Source organism: Octopus sinensis, linkage group LG17, assembly GCF_006345805.1.
Source record: "Octopus sinensis linkage group LG17, ASM634580v1, whole genome shotgun sequence".
Lineage (NCBI taxonomy): Eukaryota > Metazoa > Mollusca > Cephalopoda > Octopoda > Octopodidae > Octopus > Octopus sinensis.
In genome coordinates this window covers 1,442,596-1,459,466 of record NC_043013.1, presented here as the reverse complement: position 1 = coordinate 1,459,466, position 16,871 = coordinate 1,442,596, and the positions used below count along the sequence as shown (strand labels likewise).

At 36.9% G+C, this 16,871-nt stretch overlaps 1 protein-coding gene across 3 annotated transcripts in view; it reads right to left on the bottom strand.

Annotated features, from left to right (window-relative positions):
• LOC115220872 (zinc transporter ZIP6-like) overlaps positions 1–16,871 on the bottom strand; it is a 54,133-nt gene that overhangs the window by 12,652 nt on the left and 24,610 nt on the right. For all 3 annotated transcript variants that reach the window (XM_029791055.2, XM_029791053.2, XM_029791056.2), the window contains exons 3-9: positions 15,739–16,302; positions 14,557–14,668; positions 9,583–9,684; positions 8,669–8,772; positions 5,237–5,405; positions 3,545–3,711; positions 102–189 (exon numbers count right to left, since the gene is read on the bottom strand). In XM_029791055.2, coding sequence (XP_029646915.1) covers positions 102–189; positions 3,545–3,711; positions 5,237–5,405; positions 8,669–8,772; positions 9,583–9,684; positions 14,557–14,668; positions 15,739–16,302 — 1,306 coding nt within the window. The remainder of the gene's footprint in view (positions 1–101; positions 190–3,544; positions 3,712–5,236; positions 5,406–8,668; positions 8,773–9,582; positions 9,685–14,556; positions 14,669–15,738; positions 16,303–16,871) is intronic.

Sequence of the window (16,871 nt, the reverse complement as noted above, 5' to 3'; positions counted from 1 at the left end):
CCCTCTTAAAATGTAAGGAATTCCACAGTGTTCTTTCGATTTAAATCAGCTGAAATTTAAAACTGAATCCTCTTACATTGATTCTGAAAGTATAAACTTACCGGCAAAAGTAGCCAAAGAAAACCATAATGCGTTTGGTTGAGAGCTTTCATCGGCGTCCATGCTTTCGTGACTATGGACTCCAAGAGCCTAAAGTACGGAGCGAAATAAGGATTACGTAAAATTTAACATCAACAATATTATTCAACTTGTTACGATGTGTGTTCGAATATTACAATTTCAAAGGGAAATAGGTTTGTTTTGGCTTCTGTCATTATTTATATTTCTTGCAGACAGGAAACACTGTAAGATATCAAGAGAGAGGGAAGAGGCAACAATTGTAAATGGGGTGGGAGGGGATAACGATCAGATAGAGTGAAAAATAAAAGATGATGATTGTTACGAAAAATTGTGTATAGTGATGTTCTCGGCGAAACATTGAATACAGTGACTTTATATGTGTATATATTTACACAGCTATATAGGTATGTGTGTGTGTGTGTGTTTGTGTGTGTGTTTGTGTGTGTGTTTGTGTGTGTGTCTGTGTGTGTCTGTGTGTGTGTGTGTGTGTGTTTGTGTGTGTGTCTGTGTGTGTGTGTGCGTGTGTGTGTGTGTGTGTGTGCGTATGTATGTGTGTTCGTAAATGCACATAGGCATTCATGCAAATACATATTTACATATACATAAGGGCACCATCCAAGTACCCGTCTATAGATATACACATAGACATATATACACATATACATATATACATTCATGAGAGTTAGTGAATTTACCTGGCGTGGCCTTGTACTAAGTTGAGTAAAAAAAGCATTTTTTGATAACCTTGATAACTGACGAGATGCCGGACTTAGTATAACACTTCGGACTTAGTATAACTATAGACACTAACCTGACGGTTGTCAATTTCTTAGACGTTTCCTTAGATCTTAATAATAATATTTATAAGCCTTATAGGAAGCCCAATGATAGACTAAGTTATATTAATGTAGGTTCATGCCATCCCCCTATAGTATTCAAAAATTTAGTTAAAAATATTAGTAAGAGGATTTCTAGCCTCTCATCTAATGAGGACATCTTCAATAGCGTTGCCCCAGTTTATAATAAAGCTTTAAAAGATAGTGGTTTTAGCGAAAAAATAAAATATACACCTATCACCAGCCCAACAGTAAGGAAAAGGAATAATAGAAATAGGAAGGTCATCTGGTTTACGCCCCCTTACTCACCCGAGGTGGCCTTCAATATAGGTAAATATTTCCTAGCACTGATAGATAGACATTTTCCAGTTAACCATGCTTATAGGAAACTCTTCAATAGACACAATTTAAAAATTAGTTTTAGTTCAACTACCAATTTTAAAAACATAATCAATCATAACATACAAAAAACACAAGAAGAAAACAGCTGTTCATGCAGGAATAAAGAATTGTGCCCGCTAAATGGAGCTTGCATGTCCAAGACCATCATATATGAAGCCACCGTAAACTCTATAACCACTAAAGACACCGTTTCGACGAAGAAATACGTGGGCCTGACAGAGGGTAATTTCAAGGCCAGGTTCAATAACCACACTTTGAGCTTTAGGCACTGGAACAAAAGAAAAGCGACACAATTATCCAATCATATTTGGTCTTTAAGAGATAAAGGTGTCGATTATAACATACAATAGAAGATTTTGGCCAGATGTAAGCCCTATACTAACGGCAGCGGAAGGTGCGGCTTATGCGACATGGAGAGATGGCTTATCTTGAAAAGCAGCTTAGACCCTACCACATGTCTAAATACAAGGACAGAGCTTTTCGGATCATGCCCACATGTGACTAAATTTCTGTTACGTTTTTGGTCCCCTAAAGAAAACGGATAGAACATGCTTTCTGTGTTATGTCCCAAGAAGATTTTATATATTTTTATATATTTTTATGTATTTTATATAATTTTTATGACGAAAAATGCGAGCGATGTATAAGTACGCAGGCAAAGCAGAGTTATAACAGAGTAATTTCCCTTCATTTTTAACGGTATTTTTTCATAACGTTTTCAAATAGCCAGATAACCGAAGAGATGGTGTTGTGGATTTCCACTTCGGCATCTGAAACTCAGAGTTTTATCTTGACTACCGAGTAATGTAACATATTGTATATATATATATATCTATATATATATATATATATATATATATATATATATATATATATATATATATATATATATATATATATATATATATATTAGGGAATAAATCCAAACTTACAGGGAAAAATCAGATTTAGGATTGAATCCAATTTTATAGTAAAATAATCATATAATCATATGTATTGGCTTAAGTCTTTCATTGTTTGATTTGCCTAATAGTGGTTTTGTCTCTAATTAATATAATATATATATATATATAATATATATATATAATATATATATATATATTATATATGTACATATATATATACATATATATATAATATATATATACATATATATATGTACATATATATGTACATATATATATATATATATATATATATGTATATATATATATATATGTACATATATATATACATATATATATATATATATATATATATGTACATATATATATATAATAATATATATATATATATATAATATATATATATATATAATATATATGTGTGTACATATATATATATATATATATATATATATATATATGTACATATACATATATATATATGTGTGTGTGTGTGTGTGTGTGTAAGAAGCTATCTTTCACTGCATATGTATATCGGTAACAAAACTGGAAAATATAGCGATAAATTTTCAGAGGATGTCCTTTGCAACATTTGTTCTGCACCGAATTACAGGCACTCCGTCGTCGCTCACATAGTCTGAAAGGCAGTGAGCTGTTGACTGGTTGGAAGCCTGTATACAATGATGACATTGTTCATTCATTGCGATGTAATGTAAAATGAAAACAATAACCCACGTAAAGCAACCAGATATTCATTCTTGGAAATAGTTGACAAACTAACATTTTAGAAAATTACTTCCAATTTTCTCCACGCCAATCAATTCTTGCATGTCCAGAATTATTAACTGGTTTTTCTTCCTTTGAGACAAGCTTATAAACTGGGTTATATAAACACTAATTAATCGCAATTTGTTTTAACTGTCTTGTGAGAAACGGGGATTTCTGGTGTGTTAACCAGTCTTTGGCGACCAAATACTATAAGTTGTATTCTTTATGGTACCAAGTTACAATATGGAGCCAATTACGTTTACCCTCACTCTACAAAATATACAATTGAGTGTGTATGTTTGTTCGTGTATGTGCGGCGTGTAATTGTGTGTATGTGTGTTTGTATACGTGCGTTTGTGTGTGTGTGTACAGCTGTTGTAATTTCCTCCCCAGTAGAGCTTTCACTTTATCATAAAGGTTGCGAAAATTTAAGTGAATTTTATAAACTAACCGATGACAATACACAATCACACGACACAGAAGCAAAGAATATAACATCAAAGAATTACTAACTTGAGGAATCAAATGGAGTAAAGCATCGGTGGCCAATGTTCCAACTGCAAGTCCTTCGAAAAACGCCATCGTATAACCATAGACTTTGTTCTTGCATATTTTCATGAATACTCCAAAAAGCGAACAAAAACAGATTACCGCAACAGCTAATATTCCATAGCCATAGTCTACAAATAGAAATAAATTTTATTTTTGAAAGAAGTTGGAACTCAAATGCGGATTATCTTCAGCTAATCTTATTTATCAGCTTTTATTTCGTTTGTTTTTACATTTGATTGTAAGTTCTAGAAAATCATTTTTTTGATAACTTCATTGATAACTTCTTGAAAATGCACAATCTGGTGTGTTTAGTTAAATAACTTGTTAACGTATGCTGTGAGTTTCTTTGCCCTAGGAGTCGGGAAGACACTCGGCAAGAAGTGGAAACAAAATTGAACGAAGAAAAAAATTTAATAATAATAATAATAATAATAATAATAATAATAATAATAATAATAATAATAATATTGGCACAAGCTCGGCAATTTTAGTGAAAGGAGCTCGTCGAACTGGTACTTTATTTTATTGACCCCCGCCCCTCTGAAGGGTGAAAGACAAAGACGGCCTCGGAGGGATTTCAGCTCAGAACATAAAGATCTTTATATTTTAAGTTCAAATCCAGCCGAGTTCAACTGTGTCTTTCATCATTCCGTGGTCGATAAGATAGAGTAGCAGTTCAGTACAGGGGTAGATGCACTCGGCTTCTCCTCTCCCTAAAATTGCTGGTCCTGTAGTAGTAGTAGTAGTAGTAGTAGTAGTAGCAGCAGCAGCAGCAGCAGCAGCAGTAGTAGTAGTAGTAGTAGTAGTATAGTAGTAGTAGTTATAGTAGTAGTAGTAGTAGTAGTAGTAGTAGTAGTAGTAGTAGTAGTAGTAGTAGTGGTGGTGGTAGTAGTGGTGGTGGTAGTAGTAGTAGTAGTAGTAGTAGTAGTAGTAGCAGCAGCAGCAGCAGTAGTAGTAGTAGTAGTAGTAGTTATAGTATAGTAGTAGTAGTAGTAGTAGTGGTGGTGGTGGTAGTAGTAGTAGTAGTAGTAGTAGTAGTGTAGTAGTAGTAGTAGTAGTAGTAGTAGTAGTTTTTGGTGTTGTTGTAGTCATCAGATACTGCAGTTATAAAGAACAGAACATAGATCAATTGCTCCTTTGCCAATCATTTCCGTTTGTCTTTGTTGGAAGAAGATTTTAGTTTTAATAATCTGATTCGGCGATGAATTGAAAAATGGGTTTAGTCGACGTTTTTCATTGACCAGAAACTACCTTAAGTGGGGAAGACGCTTTATAGTTTCCTTCAGAATTTTCAGGTTTATTTGCATTTTGTGGATGCAAAACTGAGATTTTTAAGGAATAACCAGAAGTGAAAGACAGTATCCAAGATCTTTTCGAAATTCACCGAAATTGAAGTGGAGATAAACGGAGGAAGTTATCTCTTGACCAGAGACCTGACCAGAAGGTCAGACAAGAGCGAAGGTATGGCGTTAAACCAATGGAGGTGAATTATGGTATTTAACCATTTGGCTGTTATACCTCACAATATTGTTCGTAAAACAATGAGGCGAAAGAGACTCAGCAGCTATTTCTAACAAGTCGAGCAACTACGTCGAGATTTTCAAACAAACTCTATAAATGTCGTTAATTATATTGAAAGGAAGATTTACTCACGTTTGTAATGGCTTGGTTTAACAGCTTTTTTCCGGCAAGAACTAGAAAGAAGTTGTTGTATAATGGCGGGACTGAGCTCCGAAAATTGTTCTGGCAACAAGACTGAGGCATTATTATTTGGATCCTTGAAGATTGCTAACAGCTCCGAACCGTCAAAACAATCGCTTACCTATAAGAAGAAAATTGTGGCAAAGATATAATTATGCAAAGTGGGAAACAAACACACGAACCATTGTAAAAAAAACAGAAAGCTCAAGGAAACAAGGACATCGGGTGCCTGGTAAGGAATTGTCACGTTGGATGACTGATACCGAAGGATCACGTTGGATGACTGATAACGAAGGATCACGTTGGATGACTGATAACGAAGGATCACGTTGGATGACTGATAACGAAGGATCACGTTCGATGACTGATAACGAATGATCACGTTCGATGACTGATAACGAATGATCACGTTAGATGACTGATAACGAATGATCACGTTAGATGACTGATAACGAATGATCACGTTAGATGACTGATAACGAATGATCACGTTAGATGACTGATAACGAATGATCACGTTAGATGACTGATAACGAATGATCACGTTAGATGACTGATAACGAATGATCACGTTCGATGACTGATAACGAATGATCACGTTAGATGACTGATAACGAATGATCACGTTCGATGACTGATAACGAATGATCACGTTAGATGACTGATAACGAAGGATCACGTTCGATGACTGATAACGAATGATCACGTTCGATGACTGATAACGAATGATCACGTTAGATGACTGATAACGAATGATCACGTTAGATGACTGATAACGAATGATCACGTTCGATGACTGATAACGAATGATCACGTTCGATGACTGATAACGAATGATCACGTTAGATGACTGATAACGAAAGATCACATTCGATGACTGAAAACGAATGATCACGTTAGCTGACTGATAACGAATGATCACGTTCGATGACTGATAACGAATGATCACGTTCGATGACTGATAACGAATGATCACGTTCGATGACTGATAACGAATGATCACGTTCGATGACTGATAACGAATGATCACGTTCGATGACTGATAACGAATGATCACGTTCGATGACTGATAACGAATGATCACGCTGGATGACTGATAACAAATGATCACGTTAGCTGACTGATAACGAATGATCACGTTCGATGACTGATAACGAAGGATCACGTTGGATGACTGATAACGAATGATCACGTTCGATGACTGATAACGAATGATCACGTTCGATGACTGATAACGAATGATCACGTTAGATGACTGATAACGAATGATCACGTTGGATGACTGATAACGAATGATCACGTTGGATGACTGATAACGAATGATCACGTTAGCTGACTGATAACGAATGATCACGTTGGATGACTGATAACGAAGGATCACGTTGGATGACTGATAACGAAGGATCACGTTCGATGACTGATAACGAATGATCACGTTCGATGACTGATAACGAATGATCACGTTCGATGACTGATAACGAATGATCACGTTCGATGACTGATAACGAATGATCACGTTCGATGACTGATAACGAATGATCACGTTCGATGACTGATAACGAATGATCACGTTGGATGACTGATAACGAATGATCACGTTAGCTGACTGATAACGAATGATCACGTTGGATGACTGATAACGAAGGATCACGTTGGATGACTGATAACGAAGGATCACGTTAGCTGACTGATAACGAATGATCACGTTCGATGACTGATAACGAATGATCACGTTCGATGACTGATAACGAATGATCACGTTCGATGACTGATAACGAATGATCACGTTCGATGACTGATAACGAATGATCACGTTGGATGACTGATAACGAATGATCACGTTGGATGACTGATAACGAATGATCACGTTCGATGACTGATAACGAATGATCACGTTCGATGACTGATAACGAATGATCACGTTCGATGACTGATAACGAATGATCACATTAGCTGACTGATAACGAATGATCACGTTCGATGACTGATAACGAATGATCACGTTCGATGACTGATAACGAATGATCACGTTAGATGACTGATAACGAATGATCACATTAGCTGACTGATAACGAATGATCACGTTCGATGACTGATAACGAATGATCACGTTCGATGACTGATAACGAATGATCACATTAGCTGACTGATAACGAATGAACACGTTCGATGACTGATAACGAATGATCACGTTAGCTGACTGATAACGAATGATCACGTTAGATGACTGATAACGAATGATCACGTTGGATGACTGATAACGAATGATCACGTTGGATGACTGATAACGAATGATCACGTTGGATGACTGATAACGAATGATCACGTTCGATGACTGATAACGAATGATCACGTTCGATGACTGATAACGAATGATCACATTCGATGACTGATAACGAATGATCACGTTCGATGACTGATAACGAATGATAAAGGGGGATAAAATGTCATATCTTTACTCTGAGCGATCAAATCACGATGAGATCGATATTGCCGTTCATCTTTGAGAGGTAGATAAAATAAAATGCCAGTTAAATACTGATCGATTTTATGGATTATATATTACATTCCACCTCTAAAACTTGTGACTCTGTCCCAAGGGAAGAAATCATTATTCAAAGACATTTTGTCTTTCTCAGATTGTGTGTCTAAAGATTAAACTTCACTCATGTATTATAAATAACATCAAAGAAATGGCAACTTCGCTATCATTTCTCAGGCGTATATATATATATATATATATATATATATATATATATATATATATATATATATATATATACGCCTGAGAAATGATAGCGAAGTCGACTTTGCCTTTCATCCTTTCGGGGTCGATTAAATAAGTACCAGTTACGCACTGGGATCGATGTAATCGACTTAATCCCTTTGTTTGTTCCCTCCATGTTTAACCACTTGTGGGCAATAAAGAAATAATTACTTTTATTTAAACAGAATTTTCTTTTTGAAAACATTATAATCTTTTACATTGCTTTATTTTGCCCTCCCCCCTCCCCCGCCACCCTGTCACTTTGCCATAATAATTTAATAGACAAGGAAGCAATTTATCCTTTTTTTTTAGGTGAAATTGTCTTGCAGCAAAACTTCCAATGCGACAAACTTTCTTGTGTCCAAATATCCTGAGTCGAATTTTCCAGCGGCAAACTTTCCGGATACGGGTTTCAAATTTTGGCACAAGGCCAGCAATTTTCGGGTGAAGGGGTGAGTCATTTATATCGACCCCAATAGAGACGAAAGGCAAAGGCGACCTTGTTGGAATTCGATCTCAGACGAAATGTCGCTGACCATTTTCCCCGGCGTGCTAACGATTCTGCCAGCTCGCTGCCTTACGTATACAAAAAAATGACACGGAAGAACGTCACTCACTCTTTTCATCGGCTGAACTGCTCGCTTGGAATGCTGGTGGTCATGTGCATCTTTTTCTTGATTCTTTGTTCCAAGACCTAGCTGCTTAATTACTTTCTTAAAATCTAGAAAACACAAATGGTTTTAATATAATTAAGGAACAATTGCAGTGTGGAAGGTGTTTATAAGCCATTTAAAAATACACTGATAAAATTCCGTGATGCAACATGGAATTTTGTCACGGAATTTTGACAGTGAACAGGTCGTGGTCTTAAAGCGACGAAAATATTTTGGCAAATTAAATTTAAATGTTGAAGTGAATCTAACGTTTTTTTTGTGTGTGTGTGTTTTAAATGGATTATAAACACCTTCCATGCTGCAATTATTTTTGTTTCAACACACGATTTCAGATCAGGTCACTTTCTATGCAAGTACATCTCCAAAATTAAGTAAATCAAACTGAAATAAAATATTCATTTTCTGGTAATCTTTTAATTCTTAAATAATGTTAACTTAACTGACACTCCGTCGATTAAGACTACGAAGCTTCCAGCTGATCCAGTCAATGGAACAGCCTGCACATGAAATTACCGTGCAAGTGGCTGAGCACTCCACAGACGCGCACACCTTTAACGTAGTTTTCAGAGAGATTCAGCGTGACACAGAATATAACTAGGCTGGATCCCCTTTTGAAATACAGGTACAACTCTTTTGTCAGCTGAGTGGAATGGAGTAATGTGAAATAAAGAGTCTTGCTCAAGGACACAATGCATTGCTGGGAATCGAACTCGCTACTCTACCATCGTGAGCCGAATACCCTTACCATTAAGCCACTAGTTTATTTTCACTGAGCAATACAGCTACATCACTTGCGTTTTATACAGAGATATATTACAATATATTACAATAAAAATTTGGTAAAGAAATTGTCTTACCATCTGTAGACATGTGATTTTTCGATCCAAAAGTTTTAAATATGTCGTTAATAAACGCACTTCTCTTCGGCAACAACCGGCAACTTTCACGAATGGTTGAGGCTAAAAGACACAAGTCGATATTATATTGAGCTGAAATTGTTTAAAAATAAACAATCTACAAAAAAGATGCTTTCACGAATTACTGCCGAAGTTCTTCGATATTATTTGCATACGTTTCCTTTTTTTTTTATTTAATACTAGCAACGCACATTGGATTTCAAAGGTAAAAACGAAATTGTGCAGATGCTTGGAAGTTTATATAGAAGTATAAAAATTCGTGTTTCTTTTGGAACTGTATATTCTGCATTATTCTCACAAATTAAGTACCAGTTGCGTGCTGAGGTTGATTTAATCGACTGACCCCCTCCCCCAGAATCTCAAACCTTGTGCCTAAAGTAGAAGAGATTATTTTCATTTAAAAGAAACTTTCAGTTCTTCTGGGTAAGGCTGTAATTGAAGAAACATGTCCCAATTGCTGATCTATGTACACTCATTCGTTTATCCCCTCTCTTCTGCATCCTTTCCGTTCTTCTGACAGCAGGTCTCCCTACTCAAGAATATATGCAAACACAAACACACACACACACACATATATATATAAGTAAAGATTATTTGCCAACATGATGTGGCAGTCCCGGTTGGGATGAATGTTACTGTTGTTTTAGCCACATGAAACATCGTCTCCAACTGACTATACGACACACATCTGTGTCCTCATATTTTCGAACAGGGGAGCCCAGCACCCCCACTCAGCAGAAATCAATGTCTGTGGACCGTGTATTCTGGATTATTTCTCTTCCTCGACACAGAATAACTGCTTGGCTGAGATGCTGCTGCTAAACTCCCATTCGAAAATATATAGTTTTCAAAGTGATACACAATCACTGATCTACTAAATAGAAACTTTATTATTTCTAAATCTCTCAACGAGAGACATACACTATTGTACCGAGATTGTCACATTATGTTGGCAACTAATCTTTACTTTAAAGTACTATTACTGTATGTCTCTCGTTGAGACATTTAGAACTAATAAAGTTTCTATTTAGTAGATCAGTGATTGTGTATCACTTTGAAAACTATATATTTTCGAACTGGAATTTAGCAGTGCCATCTCAGCCAAGTCGTTATTCTGTCCCGAGGAAGGGAAATAACCCAGAAACCGCAGTCCACAGATATTGCTTTGTGCTGAGTGGGGTGCTGAGCTTCCCTGTTCGAAAATATAAGGACACAGATGTGTGTCGTATAGCCAGCAGGAGACGATGTTTCCTGGGGCTAAAACAACAGTGACATTCATCCCAACCGGGACTGCCACATCACGTTGGCAAATAATCTATATTTTAAAGACTGTTACTGTATGTCTCTCGAATCCTTTGCAATAACACCTGTTAGCAACTTCCATATCAGTGGAAGATAAGTTATTGGTCAGTAGTTACTTGCTATATTTCCTCTCTTTTTTTATCTTTCAATATCAGAACCGTCCTGCCTTTCTTTATCCATACAGGGACATCTCCTGTCTCAATACAACTATTTGGTTGTGTTTTCATTGCATCATGAAGCGCAGTGAAACATTTTAACCAAAATCCCTGGATTTAGCCAAAATTCTGATCCAGAAGATTGCCAGTTTGGCATCCGGTTCAAGAATTTTCTAACTTTTCTCCTAAGATCTCTGTGTTTCTCTCTATTGGCAAATCTCTGTTATTTGGCTTTATTTTTTTTAACCATCCTGCATCGTCATTGTGCTTTGCCTTTTGGCTCCAAATATTTCTCCAGAATTCCTTTGTCTCTTGTTCTGCGATTCTTTCACTGTAACATCTCCATTTAGTTCCTTATAAAAATTTGCTTTAATCTGTTTCAAACATTTTATTTTGTCTAAACTGTTCAATTCTGTTCTTGTATCTCTTGATCTTGGAAGCTTTCGTTTTAATTCTTCCATTAGTCCACTATATCTTCTTTGTTTCAACTAGTTCTTTCTTTGGATTGCTTCATGGAATCTAATTTTCACCTTGTTCCTGTTGTTAAGGATTTCTACCTTTGCAAGACCCCTTCAATCGCTTTTCCCAACAGGGTTCTCTTTCTTTCTCTTGGGATTGTGATATCTTCGCTCCAAGTCTTTCTGTTACTACCACTGTTGCAGTATACATTCATTTGTTGGTCATGGTGCCATCATTACTTCTAATCTGGCCAAAGACTTGCTTAACTATCTGTATCCCGTTCACTATTTTGCTCCTCTTAGTCTTTCTTATTGATTGTAATCTTTTACTTTCATCTGACTCGGTAATATTATGTAATCTACTAGCAATAACCAGCTCTTCATCGCAAAAGTTGTTCTGGTTCCTTATACACAGTTAGGGGTCTCCCAATACATGATGTCTGAACCTGCATGTCTCTGCTTTCAGTATCAATGACATTGATCCGTATTACATTGCTGTTTTCCGTCTTGTAGATTCTGCGTTTGATTTCTTCGATTTGTACTTCTATTAAGCAGCCTTTCTCTTCCATGTCTTACTTGCTCACTTAGTCTCTGTCAAGTTACATCATAAAATTCCTTTTCCTGGCCATATCTCTCTCGTCCTGTCCATGTAACCAAATCTGTTAGGTTCACTTCAGATGTAACATTCCATCACAGTTGCATTTAGTCCGCTCCAGTCGATTTTTCCTCCTTTCTTTCGTACCGCCACAGCAGCTAGATGACGACCGGGCCTACCCTGCTGTGCAGTAGGCCTCCTGCAGGATGAGATATTTTCACCATTATCACTTCCAACTTCATTCACACAGTTGGTCAATACATTTGACATTTTCGCTCCTAGTAAGGGTTGTGATGGGGTGACACAACTACCGGTGTTTTTAGTGGGACACCATCTCTAGAGAGGTTGGTCAAGGCTAACAAGGAATCCCCACGAGACAGGCTTTTACCCCACCAGACGCCAGCCTGGTATCCTATGCTCTCGGGGTGAGCTTAGGGGTAACCTCATTATTCTCACGTTGCGACTCCACAATCGGGTGCAATTTCACACCATACCCAGGACATATTATTACTAGTACAACACAATTGCTCGTATTGTTGTTATCGATGGTGGCGATAGCTCTGTTCTTGTAATCTGCATTGTCACTTTTGGCGTTCCTAAGTCTTTGTCATTATTTTCGTCGTCCTGAATTTTTCCTGAAGCCACGAAGAATTCCTCGCAATTGCTGTTCTACTTTCTATGGTCGTCGCTGCTGCTGCTGTTGTTTTTTGTCCTTGCGGTGACTACACTCCGTAGTCATCATGATTCAACTGTAGTTGTTATTGCTGTTATTTTTACAGTTGTTGCTGTTGTTGTTTGTGTCTTTGTGTTCGCTACTTTCTCTAGCCATAGAAAATGGAGTGACAGTTTTCCACCTGTTGGTGTCGCTGCTACTGCCCTATGTGGAGGAAATTAGCCATTAGGGCCTGACACTGTCTCTTTCCTTGCATCAGCTACTTTCCTGGTTCTATTTGTCTCCCATAGAAATTATAAGGTGCAATGCGTTCATAATCATTAGAGTGATTTTTCAAAAATTCCTTTAAAAGTGTCTACAGTTGAAACACACACACACACACTCTCTCTCTCTCTCTCTCCTCTCTCTCTCTCTCACACACACACACACACACACACACACACACACACACACATGCATAAATACACACATTCATATATTTATATATTTCAAGCAGCAATTTAAGAAGCAGGCACAAATTCTTTCAACTGTCTCGTTAAACGAACAAAACAAAACTTCGCCATCACTTCTGTCAAAAGTAGGGCGATACAGTTTGCTTCCTAATGATAGAAAATAATTATTTATCACTTGTGTGGTCCTGTTTAAGAAGAAAATTGTGTTGCAATTTACTTTACAAAGAAAATTAATTACTTTATACTTAAGACCAAATTTGTGACAAGCTTTGAGTAAAGCAATACTTAGAATGGCGAATAGCACATACCTTTAACAAAGGAAAGAAAAAATGTATTCAATAAAAAAAGACACAGCTGAAGGCACCGTGATAAAAATGTGTAAGGCAAGAAGTTTGCTTCCCAGCCACATGGTTCTGGGTTCAATCCCACTGCGTGGCACCTTGGGCAAGCGTCTTCCACTATAGCCTCGGGCCGACCAAACCTTTGTGATTGTTTTTGGTTGACGGAAACTGAAAGAAGCTCGTCGTGTGTGTGTGTGTGTGTGTGTGTGTGTGTGTGTGTGTGTGTGCGTGTGCGTGTGTGCGGGGAGGGGGCACTGTTTGATAACCGGTGTTGATATATGTTTATGTACTCGCACCTAACAGTTCGGCAAGAAAGACCGATAGAATAAGTACCAGGTTAAAAAAAAAGTACTAGGGTCGATTCGTTCGATTAAAATTATTCAAGGCGGTCGGTGCCCCAGCATGGCCGCAAGCTAATAAGAGAAACAAGTAATAGAAAAGAATGAATGCAGAGTTAGTTAGCAGGATATATATATGATAAAGTAAACAGTGTGTGTGCGTGTTCGTGCGTAAACCGTAAAATGTCAGGAGGAAATAATTTCATCGATTTGGACTCCCGAATTCCAGCTACACGGAACTCTGCATTATACTCCATTGTATTGGATTACTGTGTGGTCTGATAGCCGGATCCACCAGAGGAGCTTTCTGTTATAGCCGCACGTTTCTATGAATCTATATATTACACTACAAATTTATATATATATACATACATATATATATATATATATATATATATATATATATATACATATATAACAGGTACTTATTTAATCGACCCCGAAAGAATAAAAGACAAAGGCGACCTCGGCGGAATTTTGAACTCAGAACGTAGCGACAGACGGAATACCGCTAAGCATTTCGCCCGGCGTGCTAACGATTCCGCCACTTCGCCAGATTCCTTTTATTATTAAGTAATAAAAGTTTAAATTTCAACTCACTTGAAAATATATGGCCGACGATAATTTCGGAAATACGTTGTAACTTATCTGAAATGCTGACCTCGTCTTTTAATACGTCTGCTTGGTCCAAAATAATATCAACACTGAAACACTAACAAATAAAACAGTCCTTTAATAGAATCCAAAGAAAGGGCCAAAATCACCAGAAAATTATACAATTCCACCAAGAATTACTAATTGGGTACATGAATGATTTTCTTATGGGTTTGACTATGCCTCAAGCATATCGGGAATGGTAACAAGTTTGTATTAAAGTTTTGTGTGTAAAATCTTAACATTTTACGTTTTAGAAAATACACCCCTGCGTTTTAATTAAATTCTAAAATAAACGTGAATTCAGGTTGGTTTTAAAAACAACTACAGGGATTATTTTTATCAATATATTAAAATAGTTTCTCGTACACAAGAATCTTACGTAGATCTATTGGGAACTTTTGTCTCAGAAGCTCATCTGATTGCATATAAGTGCAGGAGCAAGCTGAAATAAAAAGTCGTTTAAATTTTGTCCACGTATCACTGTATAGAATGAGCGTTAGCTAATCTTTTATTATGCTATAAACGTTTCTAAATGTGCAGTGTAATATTTATGGCGAGAATGCTGTCATATTGTTCAGAACGTTGGATTTTGAATTCAGCCAATTGTCTGAATACGTATGATTCATCGAGCATTGGAACTTCATTTCGACCAGTAATATATGAAATACTACAGAAATGCATTGTCACCAGAGAAAATATTTACTAATTACATTGGAAAACAATTCTGTGATGCAGTTATCAGCAGTTCCTTTTATGGAGTATTGCATTACGTGCTCCACCAGAAAGCCAAAGCTTACTTTGTGTTTATAAAACGAATGCAGATTTTCTGGGACATTGCGAAGCGGGGTGGAGGGCAAAACAATATATCCTCAGAAGCTGTGAAATTAAGCAAGATTGCATTATCTAACGTGTTTTTACCTTATTCAAAGTAAGATCTGAAGGACATTTGCCTGCTAATTTTAACAGGTCGTAGGACAACCTAATAGCTTTCTCTCTGTATCTTATATCAGTAAGTATTTGAACAAAATGGGAATTGATATTTAAAGAAAAAGTAGAAGGTACATTCAAGGGCTAAAACTAAATGCTCCAAAGTATTTACTGAGACAGTGTGAAAAAACTACCAACCTTTTTCTTGAAAACTGATGGTAAGGCATCATCATCATGATTGTCATCATCGTGATTATCGTGACCATTACCATCATCGTCGTGATCGTCCTCATGATGATCATGATCATCATCATCATCATGGTCATCATGATCATCATCATGATCATCATCATCGTGGTCATCATGATCATCGTGGTCATCATGATCATCGTGGTCATCATGGTTTTCATGGTGATCGTGATCATCGTGATTATCGCCACCATCCCTAGAGCGTGCAGCATGACCATGGCCGGCGTGGTCTTCGTTGTGATCGTCATCGTCGTCCTGGTGGCCGAGGTTTAGAAGTTTGTGAAGAAACATGTCGACTTTAATTTTGGATATACTTTTAGAGTCGTCCGTTAATAAATGCATCATTTTGGTTTGATAGTTTGTGAAGGAACCCCTAGGAGACTGACAATCATTGGAGACGTTCTGCAAATGGTAGAGTAAAACCAAAGAGAAGTTTGAAAATTCTTCTCTGGTTATGACATCAGATGATGAATTCAGTTGAACGATTCCAAGGATGTCTTTAGCAGTGAAGCACTGAAAAATAAAGAACCAGATTTTAATGAATTGTCTACTTCTTTTCGCCCTTCCTATATCTACCCTCATCTCAATTCACTACGACTCACACACACACACAAATGGTAAGCTCTCTCTCTCTCCTATAACTCTTCAGGACTAGCAGTGTTTTTCTGTTTGTGAGTAAAACGTCATCACAAAAAAAAGATGGCGTTAGACTGTTGAATGAAGATGACATTTTTTCTAACCTTATTAACATAAAATGAAAACATTTAAATACCTCCTAACTCATAAAGGTCATCTGAAGACTTTCGTATTCTTTGCATAAAACAGATTCGTGGAAAAGTTCGTGCCCACCATTGTCTAATTTGCCAGTTTAGTTTCTATAACATTTCTTGATACATATTCCCGACAGATCAGTAATATGTAGCAATGCAAAAGAACATGTTCTGTTCAGAAACTTCCTACAACTTCCACTGCTCGTCTCAACTCACGATCGATAAGACACGATAGAACATCCATTCGCATACTCTGCGGCGAACTGGCAGAGTGGTTAGCACGCCGGGCGAAATGCGTAGCAGTATTTCGTC